This window comes from Capricornis sumatraensis, chromosome X (assembly GCF_032405125.1).
Source record: "Capricornis sumatraensis isolate serow.1 chromosome X, serow.2, whole genome shotgun sequence".
NCBI lineage: Eukaryota > Metazoa > Chordata > Mammalia > Artiodactyla > Bovidae > Capricornis > Capricornis sumatraensis.
In genome coordinates this window covers 79,386,765-79,397,690 of record NC_091092.1, presented here as the reverse complement: position 1 = coordinate 79,397,690, position 10,926 = coordinate 79,386,765, and the positions used below count along the sequence as shown (strand labels likewise).

The 10,926-nt window shown below is 46.7% G+C and overlaps 1 protein-coding gene across 1 annotated transcript; it reads right to left on the bottom strand.

Moving 5' to 3' along the window:
- Nucleotides 1–377: 377 nt before the first annotated feature.
- On the bottom strand, nt 378–1,475 carry P2RY4 (pyrimidinergic receptor P2Y4). Its single transcript, XM_068961895.1, is given in 1 exon segment — nt 378–1,475. A coding segment is annotated over 1 exon segment (1,098 nt).
- Nucleotides 1,476–10,926: the final 9,451 nt, after the last annotated feature.

Here is a 10,926-nt window from a genome sequence, read left to right as displayed (position 1 = left end):
CTTCTCCACCCCTCCAGTTAAATGCTCTGGTCTGGCTGAAGGAATGCATGTTGTATAAGGAAACAGGGGGAGAGACCAGAAGTCATGTAGGACTAAGAAACAGGACCAGTGGCCCCAGGAAGGGGACAGAAACAAAGAGAAAGGAGTTGAGGAAAAAGAGTGGCTTCTAGTGTTTTGGGCTAAAAAGGAGAGGGCAACTGAAGGGTTTAGGAGTGATAGGGTCACATGTGATTTCTCTGGCTCCTCCTAAACCTTAAGATGAGGGCCTCTTTCCAGAACCCAGAGAAGAGGAGAAAGCAGCCAGATCCGGTGCCACTATTAGGTTCCCTCCCCTCTGCCCTGCACTCACCCCCTTTCTCACTTCCCAGCTTCCAATGTTACAAACTATCTGCCCGAGCGGTGGGGCAGCCGCCATCCTGGGGGGCGGCTGTCCACCTGCATCTGCTGTCTTCAGGCAGGAACACCAGCACCAGAGAGGAGGCAGCCCTGGGAGGCCGGGACCTGCTACCCCTGCAAAGTTGCTGGAGCTGACGTCAGTACTTTTCCCCAGTGAGCAAATAGAGCACAGGATCCAGGCAGCTATTGGCACTGGCCAGAGGCCGAGTCACTTTGTAGACCAAGCTGACGATGCTCAGCACCCTGCAGTCAGCTTCCAACAGCCTTGCCATGTAATAAATTGTGTGGGTGATGTGGAAAGGCACAAAGCAGACAGCAAAGACAGTCAGCACCACAGCAATGGTATGTAGAGAGCGCAGACGGGAAGATGACTGGGTGGCCCCTGGCAAGGGCCAATACAGGCGCTGGGCCATGAGTCCATAGCAGACAAGAGTGACCAGGCAGGGCCCACCAAAGAGCAGCCCCATGATTGCCGAACTGAAGTACACATAATGGTCAAATTCCTCAGGCCGAGTGGTGTCGTGGCACAAGACAGCGTCCCCCTTGGGGCTGGTGGTGACAAAGAACAAGTTGGGCATGAGACAGCCAGCTTCGACCAACCAAACTACCAGGCAGAGAAGGCCAGCAAGGTGTGCGAGGCCCCAGTGCACCGCCCGCAGTGGGTGGCAGATGCCCAGGTAGTGGTGCACACTAATGCAGGTGAGGAAAAGAACACTGCAGTAGAGGTTCCAATAGAAGAGAAAGTGGATGAACTGGCAGAGCCCAGTGCCAGAGGGCCAGTGGTTGTGGGCCTCATAATAGTAGACTAGAGTGGGCAGTGATAGGGCATACAAAGTATCTGACAGGGCTAAGTGGAACATGTAGGTGGCTGTTGCATCCCACGGTTGGAGGCGAAAGAGGAAGAGCCAGATGGTCAGGGCATTGAGGCCTAGGCCCAGCAGGAAGACAACTGAATAGGTCACGGGCAGCAGGATGAACTTGAACTCCTCATTAAACTGGCAGTCCAGTTCCATCTCACTGTTGTCAGGATCTGAGTAAGTGCCTAAGGTTGTGAACAGCAAGGCCTCTGTACTGGCCATGGTCCCCCTAGAGGCAGAAAGGGCAGAGTGAGGGTAGCTGGATTTCCCTGGCTGCCTAGCCCTAACCTGGGGAAAGAAAGCAGAGATGGGGAGGGCAATGGTTGAGGCACAAGTGGGGTTGAAAGGATGCATCTGGAGATAACCTAGGCCAGCCTGGCTTCTTCCAGAGATCCCTTGGTCCAGCCCAGGGAGGAGTAGGTAGCGGGCAGCAGTGGGGCTCAGGAGGGCAGTCAGTGGGTTTGGGCTGTTCTTCTGCAGCTAACTCTGTCCTTCAGAGCTTAGCTAGCTGAAGGGAGTTGGGGCCTACCAGGACCAGTGTGGGATGATACCCAGACCCGAATTTTCTCCCAGCTCACCAGAAGAGTGACATCCCTGTGAAGAGGGCATCTCTCCACATAGTGACTTCTCTCCCCTGGTCCCAGTGTCTCTGTACTACAGTGATCTCTGGCGCCTTCCCCCAGCCTGGGCCAGCCCAGAACCCCATTGCCACTCTTACCGAAGAAACTTGGCATGTATCCTACCTGGTCCCCTTGAGGCTGAGCCCAGCTGACTCTGTCACCCTTCCCCTTGGCAGCAAGAGGGCATAATCAAGGAGACGGGATTGGGAGTGGGGCTTGTACCTCCTCCCGTCCTGGGAAGTCATTAGCAATAGCAAGGCCCATCAAGATTGGGAAACTGGCGCCCAGCGAGATTACTATTTAACAGCTTCTAAATGACAGTAGGAGAGAGTACACAAGGAAACGTCCAAGTTGACAGATGAAGAGCCAGGTCATTGGAGATAACCAAACCTGAAGGGTGATCATAGAAATCTGTATGAGCAGAAAAATGGGAAATGAATGTTTTAGAAAATCTAAACTATTGATATAAATCTTAACTCCATGTGCATCTAATTATAAGAAATGTATATATAGCACTAACTACATGCAAGGAACTGTTCTAAATGCTTTATACTTATTAAGGGCTTTACAGGCTCTCTGAAGTAGGTATCATGATTATCCCCACTTTACTGATGAGAAAACTAAGGCACAGGGAGTTGAAGTATTTAATTAGTCAAGATTTGAACCCAGGCAGGCCGGCTTTTGAACCAGGCTCTAACATCCATGGACTTAATTGCTATCTCAGTGGCCTCTCTAAGCCACTGGCCATAATCTAGGAAAGGATAAGCAAATACTTTCTGAGAGCCTACTATGTGCTTGGTCCAGCTCTAGGCACTGGTAGTTCACCAGTACTAAACAAAACAAAAACTCCTACTTTAATGAAGCTTAAATACTGGTGGGAAGGAAAAGATAATAAAATTAACAAGTGAAATATATAGATCATGATCATTGCTATGGAAAAAAGTATAGGAGAAAAAGAAAATAGAGAGTGTTTCTATTTTAAATATTAGAGTGATTTTAAACAAAGACCAGATGATTGTGAGGAAGAGGAAACATAGAGATGAGGTCAGAGAGTTCAGCATGAACCAGATCATGAAGGTCCTTGGAAGCCATTGTGAGGACACCTTGGCTTCTTCTTTCAGTAACTGAGAAGCCATTAAGGGTTTAGAAGAGACAAGTGTCAGGATCTGATTGACATTTTAGAAGGCTCCCTGGCCAGCTCTATGTTGAGAACAGTCTATAGGACGGTATACACAGGAGAAAGACCAGATCAGAGGCTACTGCCAATAAAGATGATGGTGGCTTGGACCACAGTGGTGAAGGTTGTAAGAAGTGGCAGATTCTGGCCAGATTTTGAAAGTAAAGATAACAATAGTTTATTGATAAGGGATATAAGAGAAAGAGAGGAGTCAAGAATAACTCTAAGATTTCTGGCCTGAGCAACTGGACTTATACCCTTGACAAAGATGAGGAAGGCTATGAGAAAAGTAGATCTGGGGAAAGATGAAGTTTTTTCACCTGTCAATTTTAAGAGGCCTATTGAGCTGGAAAAGACTCTGATGCTGGGAAAGATTAAAGACAGGAGGAGAAGGGGACAACAGAGGATGAGTTGGTTGGATAGCATCACTGCCTCAATGGACATGACTTTGAGCAAGCTCTGGGAGATGGTGATGGACAGGGAAGCCTGGCATGCTGAAGTCCATGGGGTCGCAAAAAGTCAGACACGACTGAGTGACTGAACAATAATTACACACGTAAGAGGAGGTGGTGAGGACATGGTTCACTCTTCCCCAAGGATGCTAATGAACATGCTTCCCTTACAGTCTCCACCTCTTCCTACACGCCACCTCTCCTCTCTCTCTGTCACCCCAGAAGACCCTTGTCTGAATACAGCCAAGAAAGTACAGATGCCAAACCTAGACGCTTAAGAGGCTAGTACTAGGGAATGCCGAATTGTCAGGAGCTCTGGGCCTGAGGTTCCTGGGACTAACTAAGTCTGAGTGATTATGAAGTTCTTACGTTCAGGAAGCAAGCTCTGGGCCTGGAGGGCTCTGAGGGTGAGGTGGGTAGTGCTCTTGGGAAGGGAGAGATGACTACAGCAGAACCACTCTGAAGGGAGCTGCGAAGCAATGGAGACTCTGAACCTGATCTTCAGGTTCTAAGAATATTACCCAGCTGGATCCTGGGAGGAGGAGGCAGGGCTGCAGGGGAGACTCTAGAAGCTAGAATCTAGATCTCCTGGAAGGTCCAGAAATCTCTTTGGGGGAAAAAACCTGAATATCCTTGCCCAGTGGTGGGGAGTGGGAGAGAGTGTGGATAAAAGGTAGGCAAGGAAGAAGAGATCATAGCCTGAGTCCTGGATAGCTGAACGCTGTGATATTGCACAAAAGGCCCAGGTGTTTGGAGCCAGACACACCTGAATTCAAATCCTTGTTCTTCCACATATTAATTGTGTCACCCTGGATCCCTCTTCATAACTGAGTTTTCTCATCAGTGAAATGGGATCAATAATACCAACCTTTCAGGGTTTTCTGAATTGGTTAATAGGTGTAAAAAACACTTTGCAAACTATGTGTGCTGCTGTGTTTAGTCATGTCCGACTCTTTGAGATCCCATGGACTGAAGCCCGCCAAGCTCCTCTGTCCATGGAATTTTCCAGGTATGAATATTGGAGTGAGTTGCCATGCTCTCCTCCAGGGGATCTTCTGGATCCAGGGATACAACCTGCATCTCTTATGTCTTTTGCATTGGCAAGCGGATTCTTTACTACTGTGCCACCTGGGAAGCCCCTTGTAAACCTTAAAATGCTGCTAATCTATGAAGTACTTCGTATTATTTACTCTGCTCCCAGGGATGAAGCTGGCTTCTTCAGAGGAGGACAAATGTGATTTGAGGCTTGGCATATGCTCAAGAGGACACTCCAGTGTCCACAAAACTAGAGAAGCCCCAGCAGGAGCCAGTTTTTTTTCCTACTGCTTTAAGCTGATTTAGCTCTGCCGTGTTTCTGCCAGTCCCTGGACATAGTGCAGCTGCCACCACTGCCACCACTACCACCCAGAGGCTACTTCAGGAAAACACCTCTCCCAACGTTCCCCAACCGGAAGCTAGCTTCCACTGATGTCACCTAGGCCAAAAGGAATGCTTACTTTATGAAAGGCTGCAGACCAGACTGGCTCTCTCCTGTGAAATTCTTCTTCACTTTCATTTTTGTGACTTTACATTACTCTGATTCTCCTATTCCTTTGGATATTCCTTCTGTCTCCTTCCCTGGCTCCTTTCTGTCCTCCTTCCTCCAAATGTGACCCTTCCCCAAGGCTTATTCCCAGAATCTCTTCTCTCCTCTCCTCTCTTTCCATTCCTCAATTGTTTATTCCTCTCTCCATCTCTATCTCTCCATCCACTGTCATGATTCTTACAAGTTATGAATAATTATAATGACCAATGAACTGTGGTGTTGGAGAAGACTCTTGAGAGTTCCTTGGACTGAAAGGAGATCCAACCAGCCCATCCTAAAGGAAATCAGTCCTGAATATTCATTGGAAGGACTGATGCTGAAGCTGAAATTCCAATACTTTGGCCACCTGATGTGAAAAACTGACTCATTGGAAAAGACCCTGATGCTGGGAAAGATTGAAAGTGGGAAGAGAAGGGGACAAGAGAGGACAAGATAGTTGGATGGCATCACCGACTCAATGGACATGGGTTTGAGCAAACTCTGGGAGTTGGTGATGGACAGGGAGGCCTGGCGTGCTGCAGTCCATAGGGTCACAAAGAGTTGGACATGACTGAGTGAACTGAACTAAACTAAGATTCCAGCATACAGATCTGTCTCCAACCAAATTTCTTTCTCACATTCTTATCACATTTGATTTCTACTGAGATTATGGCACATACCACAGACTGCCTGGAATTATACTCATTTGTGTTTTTATCTATCTCCTCCAGATCTTCCCATGCCCAAATCATACCCAGAGTTCCCTGAGAACAAGTATTTGGTTTTACTTCTGTCTTTCTCAAAGCCTTCCAGGTCAAGTTATGACGATATATGTTCCAGGATTTTTTTTTCCAAATTATACACCTTGTTGTCTTAAAAAATGCCTTTCATTTCAATGTTAAGAAAGTAGATAAACCTTATACAAGAGCCTATGAGCTATGTTGTTTCAGTTGAATCTAACTCTTTGGGACTCCATGGACTGTAGCCCACCAGGATCCTCTGTCCACGGGGTTCTCCAAGCAAGAATACTGGAGTGGGATGCCATGCCCTTCTGCAGGGGATCTTTCCGACCCAGGGATTGAACTGGCATTCCTTACATTTTCTCCATTAGGCAGGCGGGCTCTTTACCACTAGCGCCACCTGGTGTTAAATAAATATTTGTTGCATGAATGAATAGTCCCTGTTACAGTTAGTTGAACTGAATGATTCTCACATCTATAATCTAAGCCCTGTGTTTATTGTTTGCTGTAACATGTATCCACTTGGGTATCTCATTGATATCTAGAATTTAGTGTGCCAGGCAAAGTTCATTATCTTCTTTCCCATGACAGAAAGGAGCAACATGGATACTGTTGTTGCTGAGATCCTTTGGTGCCCCTACTCTTCCGGTCTTCCCCCTCTTGGCCCTTCATATCTAATATTCATAAGTGTCTTGATGACAGTTTCTCTGCAATGTTAACTGTTTCCTTGAGGCCAAAAGAAGGATAAGGGAGAAAGGCATGGTTTCTAATCTCTTTCTCTGAGTTGGGGGTGGGAGGAGTGGGGAGGAAGGAAGGAAGGAAGAACAGAAGAGAAAAGTGAAATAGTGGGGGGAAATGCAGGCTTTGGAGTCATACAGACTTAGAGTTTACCTATGGCTTCATCACCTACTAGCTATAGGACTGTGGATAAGTATTCCTAAATTTCCATTTCCTCATGTATAGAATGAGGATACGAATAACAACCTTGTTGTGAGGAGAAAATGAGGCAATGTGTCAACTCTCAGGGTCTGGTAGTTATCAGCCTCTTCATCATTAGGAATTAAAGTATACATGAATTTGGAGGGTTTGGAGATTGAGAAATTCACCCCAATTGCCTAGGTTTTCCTTGTGAGGTGAAAAAGTGAGGTTACCTGCTGAGAGTAAGGTGCAGTGTGGAGTGGAACAAGACAGTCCCCACAGGCTTGATGGGAAAGGAGCAGTAATCTGCAATCCTGAACAATCCAAATTTATTAGTAAAATCATGGGAGACTGGCTGGTTCCATATAATTGTATCCAGGTTAGTGTTGTACCAGGGGTCTTTTCTGAAGCATTCCCTTTTAGTGTTTCTAAATGTCTGCTCTTTATCTCCAGCGAGGCTATTAACAACTTTAGACTAGAGGCCAGAACCTCTGTGTCCAGTACCTAGGACAGCAGGGGAAGTCTCTGTTTCTGCTATTTGATTAGTCTGTCTCCTCTCCATCCTCCCACACTGAGTGCCATTGTCCACATGCCACTTAAGTCTGCTGGTGTGCTGTCAGCTGCAATAACAGAATATCCCAACTCAGCTGAGTTTAAAATAAGGAAACATATAATCTAAGTCCAGAGGCAGGGAGCTTTTGAGTTGGCTAATTCAACAGTTTAACATTGTCATTAAAAAATTCTTTATATGAAGAAAGACTCTTTCCATCTTTCTGATCTGCACCCTTCAGCCTGTTGTTCAGCAACCCTCATGGTCACAAGGTGCTGTTTTATTTCTGGCATTGCATCCAACCAAACGTGGAAATACCATTGATGATAGGAGAGGAAGGGCTCTCTTCCTGTGTGTTTATTTTTATTACTCAGGAAACCTTTCCCAGTATCGCCCTACCATGCTTCCCCTCATATCTCAGTGGCCTGAGTTTCATTATGCCTATAACTAAACCAACAACTGGCAAGGAGGATGAAGTGACCATGACTGGCCAAGAGGAGAAGTGAGCCATGTGGAGGAAGGTGGGGTATCTGAAAAATGAGGATTCTGTCCACAAGAAGGAATGGCAAGGACTTCCCTGTGGTCCAGTGGATAAGACTCCAGGCTCTCGATGCAGGTTTGATCCCTGGGTAGGGAATTAGATCCCACATGCCTCAACTAAGACCCAATGCAGCCAAATAAGAAAATAAATAAAGATAGATAGATATAGATATATGAAAGGAATCCACCTGCCAGGGCAGAGGACATGGGTTTAGTCTCTGGTTAGAGAAGATTCCACATGTTGTGGACAGCTAAAGCCCATGTGCCACAACTACTGAATCCACATGCTTTAACTACTGAAACCCATGTGCCTAGAGCCCCTGCTCCACAACAAGAGAAGCCACCATGATGAGAATCTTGTGCACTGCAAGAAGAGTAGCCCTAGCTCTCTGTGCAACTAGAGAAAGCCCGAGGGGAGCAATGAAGACCCAACTCAACCAAAAATAAAATAAATGAATTATAAAAACAAAAAGAAGGAACTGAGAGATGCCTATTGAGTTGATAAACAATCCTGTCTGCTATGATGCCTTAGGGAATAAGCCAACCATTCCTCACTCAGAGATCTGATCATCACTTCCTAACTGGAAGGGCGGGTTTGGAAATATCATTGGGGTGTGCAGAGTGAGGGTGGGTAAAGACCTGAAAATAGGTCTCCCCTTAATCTATCACAGGGGCCAGATACTTCACCATTAGAGATGCATTCCTTTGCCTTCTTACTCTTGGCTCCTCATAAAATGCAAATGTGTGTGCTAAGTCGCTTCAGTCCTGTCCAACTCTGTGTGACCCTATAGATTATAGCCTGCCAGGCTCCTCTGTCCATTAGGTTCTCCAGGTAAGAAAACTGGAGTGGGTTGCCATGCCCTCCTCCAGGGGATCTTCCTGACCCAGGGATTGAACCCATGTCTCTTACATCTCCTGCATTGGCACTTTACCACTAGCACCACCTGCTGCTGCTGCTGCTGCTAAGTCGCTTCAGTCGTGTCCGACTCTTTGCGACCCCATAGACGGCAGCCCACCAGGCTCCCCTGTCCCTGGGATTCTCCAGGCAAGAACACTGGAGTGGGTTGCCATTTCCTTCTCCAATGCAGGAAAGTGAAAAGTGAAAGTGAAGTCACTCAGTCGTGTCCGACTCTTAGCGACCCTATGGACTGCAGCCTACCAGGCTCCTCCGTCCATGGGAGTTTCCTGGGAAACCCTAAAATGAAAATACTCCTAATCAAAATGAAACCAGGGTGATGGTTCTCTTTGAGAGGTTATCAACTGGAAAGGGACACAGGGGAATTTTCTGAGGAGCTAGAAATATTCTATATCTTGATCTGGGTAGTAGTTACATAGGTGTAGTAATTTCCTATTACTGCTGCAAAAAAGTAACCACAGATTTGATGGCTTAAAAGACCATTTATTCTTCTATAGTTCTGGAGACCAGAAGTCCAAAATCAGGTTCACTGGGCCAAAACCAAAGTATCAGCAGGGCTATGCCTGAACTGTGACAGCCACCTTGCAACCATGAGGGACTACTGGAGAGAATCCGTGTCCTTGCCTTTTCCAGCTTCTAGAGCTGCATTCGTCCATCTTCCCTTCCTCCATCTTCCAAGCCTGTAGCATCGCATCTGGCTGCAATCCTCACACTGCCTTCTGTCTCAGCAGTCAAATCTCCCTCTGTTTCCCTCTCATAAAGAGACTAGTGATTACATTTAGGGCCCACCCAGATGATCCAAAATAGTCTCCCCCTCTCAAGATCCTAAATTTAATCACATCTGCAAAGTTCCTTTTTTCCATATAAGGTAAAATTCATTGCTTCCCGGGATTAGGACCTGATATCTTTGGGGGCCCATTATTCAGCTTTCCACAGTAGGTAAAAATTCATCAAGCTGTGCAATTGAGACTTGTGCATTTTACTTTCGCTAAATTATACCTCAGTCAAGAAATGCACATACTTCAGGAAAAGAGAGAATGATTTAAGTTCAATCATAGTAATGAATTAAAGGCCTACCAGATCTACTTTCTTCCTGCTGGGAGGACCATGGACCTGATTCGAAAGAGAGGCTAAGCTTCAAATGTGGGTCTAAAGACAAAAATAGGTTGAAGCCTAGTCCAAAAGAACATTCATTCTGACTTCATCTTCCCCATGGACACCAATCTTCCCCTCAGAGTCTGGGCTTCTAGCTCTAGCTAAAGCAGAGAGTTACAATGACTAAAAGTCAAGGCCCTGGGGTGCATACTGACAAGGAATGGCAAAGGTTAACATGGTTATTTGGGCAAAGAGAATACCGGACAGCTATTCAGCACCCACAGTGGCGAGCAGGAGGTAGGGAAGGCCCAGCCTCTGAGCCACAGCCGTGGCCACCCTGTGAGGAATGGACAGGCTGTCCTGGAGGGTTGAGGCTGCATCTATGGATAGGTACTGAAGCCCAGCCAGTGCTATGGTGAGGTAAAGTAGGGTGGGGTCCTGTACCCCCAGAGTTTGCAAATCCTGTCTCTACATCCCCCATGTCCATGAAACCTGGGCCTGGGTTCTATGGGAAGGACAGCCAAGAAAGAAAGATTACTTTTGCTGCTGCCATTGCAGGGGTCCTGGCAGCTGCAGGACAAAAATATCTTTAATTCCATGAGTGGTCATATGAGGTGAGGGAAGCTGCTTAGGGCCTATAGCGTGGACTTAGTTTTAGGGATTGGAGTGAGTCAAGGGCTGAGGGCGCATATGGGGGAAGGTTGGCTGTGGTGGGGGCAGACATGTAAAGATGTCAATTGCCTTTTGTGTCCACAGGCAACATTCTGCTGGGATAACCTGCCTCTGAGCCAAGAATCTTGTGTTACCTTCCTCTTCAACAAGAAAAGAAGTTCAAGGCTCACAGATGTGTGCATACAGCTCAGTACACTCAGCCTCCCCTGCCCACTCCACCCCTATTTACAGGAGATCTACTCCTGCTGTGAACATAATCTGGGATAATTGGGTCTCTAAACATTACTTCAAGAGTCCCTTTATGCGAGACAGCAAAAGAGACACAGATGTATAGAATGGACTTTTGGACTCTGAGGAAGAGGGAGAGGGAGAGGGAGAGGGTGGGATGATTTGGGAGAATGGCATTGAAACATGTATACTATCATGTAA